Source organism: Arachis duranensis, chromosome 9 (assembly GCF_000817695.3).
Source record: "Arachis duranensis cultivar V14167 chromosome 9, aradu.V14167.gnm2.J7QH, whole genome shotgun sequence".
NCBI classification, from domain to species: Eukaryota; Viridiplantae; Streptophyta; class Magnoliopsida; order Fabales; family Fabaceae; genus Arachis; species Arachis duranensis.
Window position 1 is genome coordinate 11,237,348 of NC_029780.3, and position 1,614 is coordinate 11,238,961.

Sequence of the window (1,614 nt, forward strand, 5' to 3'; positions counted from 1 at the left end):
TAACAATTGAATTCGTTTTGAGAATTTAACCTTATATATCTTCTTTACCAAAAACTTTGGCCATCTTGTGCGTTATTGTAAATATTCACATAGCTAAAAATGAGTAGGGGTATGTTAGGCAATCGGCACCAATGAAAAAAGTTGGTTAAATCATCATGAATATTGTTCAACTATGTGATTTACTAGAGATTTTGTCAAGTCTAGATAAATGCCGTATGCAATTCATCAACTCATCTACAAATGATCTTTACAATATCGTAACATCTCCATTTGACAAATTTCGAACACCGCCTAATCAGAAGAGTAGTGTTCTTATATGTTTTCACTACGACATAATGTGAATCACAATGCGCTATTTTCAAATACATTTTAATAAATGGGTAAAACAAAGAAAGCGCTTTAATATACAAAAGAAAACCCTACTTTCTTTCCATTGCCCCACCAAATTTCAACAAGCAATATCTCCATTGACAACTTATTAAGAAAGGTGGACTATAGCAATTCGAAACCATCAAAATGAGGTTCAAAACCACCATTCACCGATGAAATAAATGGGAGAAGAAACTTACAGAATCGTGGGTTAAGTAGGTATCACAGTAGTCACAGTAGTACCTGCATAAAGAAGGAATTGTTAAACTCTTCACAAAATAAGTGAAAGTTGAAAAAAAAAAAAAGAGTATCTGCCAATTCTCAAACGATTAACCGTACCTCGGCATCGCTGATTCGATGCGAAAAGCTGCTTCACATAAAAGAACCCTAGAAATTAAACCGAACATGCTTTAGGACACAAACATTCAAGCACAACAAGATAACAACGGAACAAGTATTCACAGAAGATAGCGATGAGATCCACTAAGATGCACGAAAGAAAGATTAGATTCAACAAAGCATTGACAAGAAAAAAGCGAGAAACGGGGATCATCCAGCACACCTGGTCGGCGGTCGCTTCTACAACGGTGGAGCGAGGAGAAGGGGGCGGCGACGACGGTGGTCGGTGGGAAGGAAATGGCGGCGGCAGCTATGGCTTACTGAGGTGAGGATGCGGGTGAGGGTTTTTTTAGTGAATGTTTTTAATGTTTTTTTTTCTTTTTTTTTGTTTTTGAAGGGTGTAGGGGGTGGGCCCACTGATTAATTTTCTGGAAGGAAGGGCTTTTTTGTTTTCAAAGGAGACTTATAGTGAGCTTGGGGCTGGGCTGGTAGCATTTAAACGTCGAGATTGGAGAATTAAGGAGGTTGATCAAAATGGCAGAATGCATTTTATTTTATATGTGATAAAAAAGTATTTTTAAAATTTAAACGTAAATTCTATCACATTGTTATAAGATTGGCTAGGCTTTATATTACGGAGTGTTGGGCAGCCAAAAGAGAGTACGAACATAAATTGAGTGTGACAGAGATGAAGATGTTGAGATGGATGAGTGGTCATACGCGATTAGATAAAATAAGGAATGAAGATATATAAGAGAGAGAGTTGGAGTAGCACCCATTGTGAAAAAGATGGTAGAATCGCGTCTTAGGTGATTTGGACATGTGAGAAGACCGACAGAACATCCAGTCAGGAGGGTGGATGAGATGGAAGATGGATAAATGGTGAAAGATAGAGGAAGACTTAAG

The 1,614-nt window shown here is 37.7% G+C and overlaps 1 protein-coding gene across 2 annotated transcripts in view; it reads right to left on the minus strand.

Moving 5' to 3' along the window:
- Positions 1–1,091, minus strand: part of LOC107464697 (U1 small nuclear ribonucleoprotein C) — a 2,830-nt gene extending 1,739 nt beyond the window's left edge. For both annotated transcript variants that reach the window (XR_001587167.3, XM_016083652.3), the window contains exons 1-3: positions 932–1,091; positions 709–756; positions 570–612 (exon numbers count right to left, since the gene is read on the minus strand). Coding sequence is in view for 1 of the 2 variants with exons in the window: in XM_016083652.3 (XP_015939138.1) it covers positions 570–612; positions 709–716 (51 nt within the window). In the remaining variant the exon portion in view is untranslated. The remainder of the gene's footprint in view (positions 1–569; positions 613–708; positions 757–931) is intronic.
- Positions 1,092–1,614: the final 523 nt, after the last annotated feature.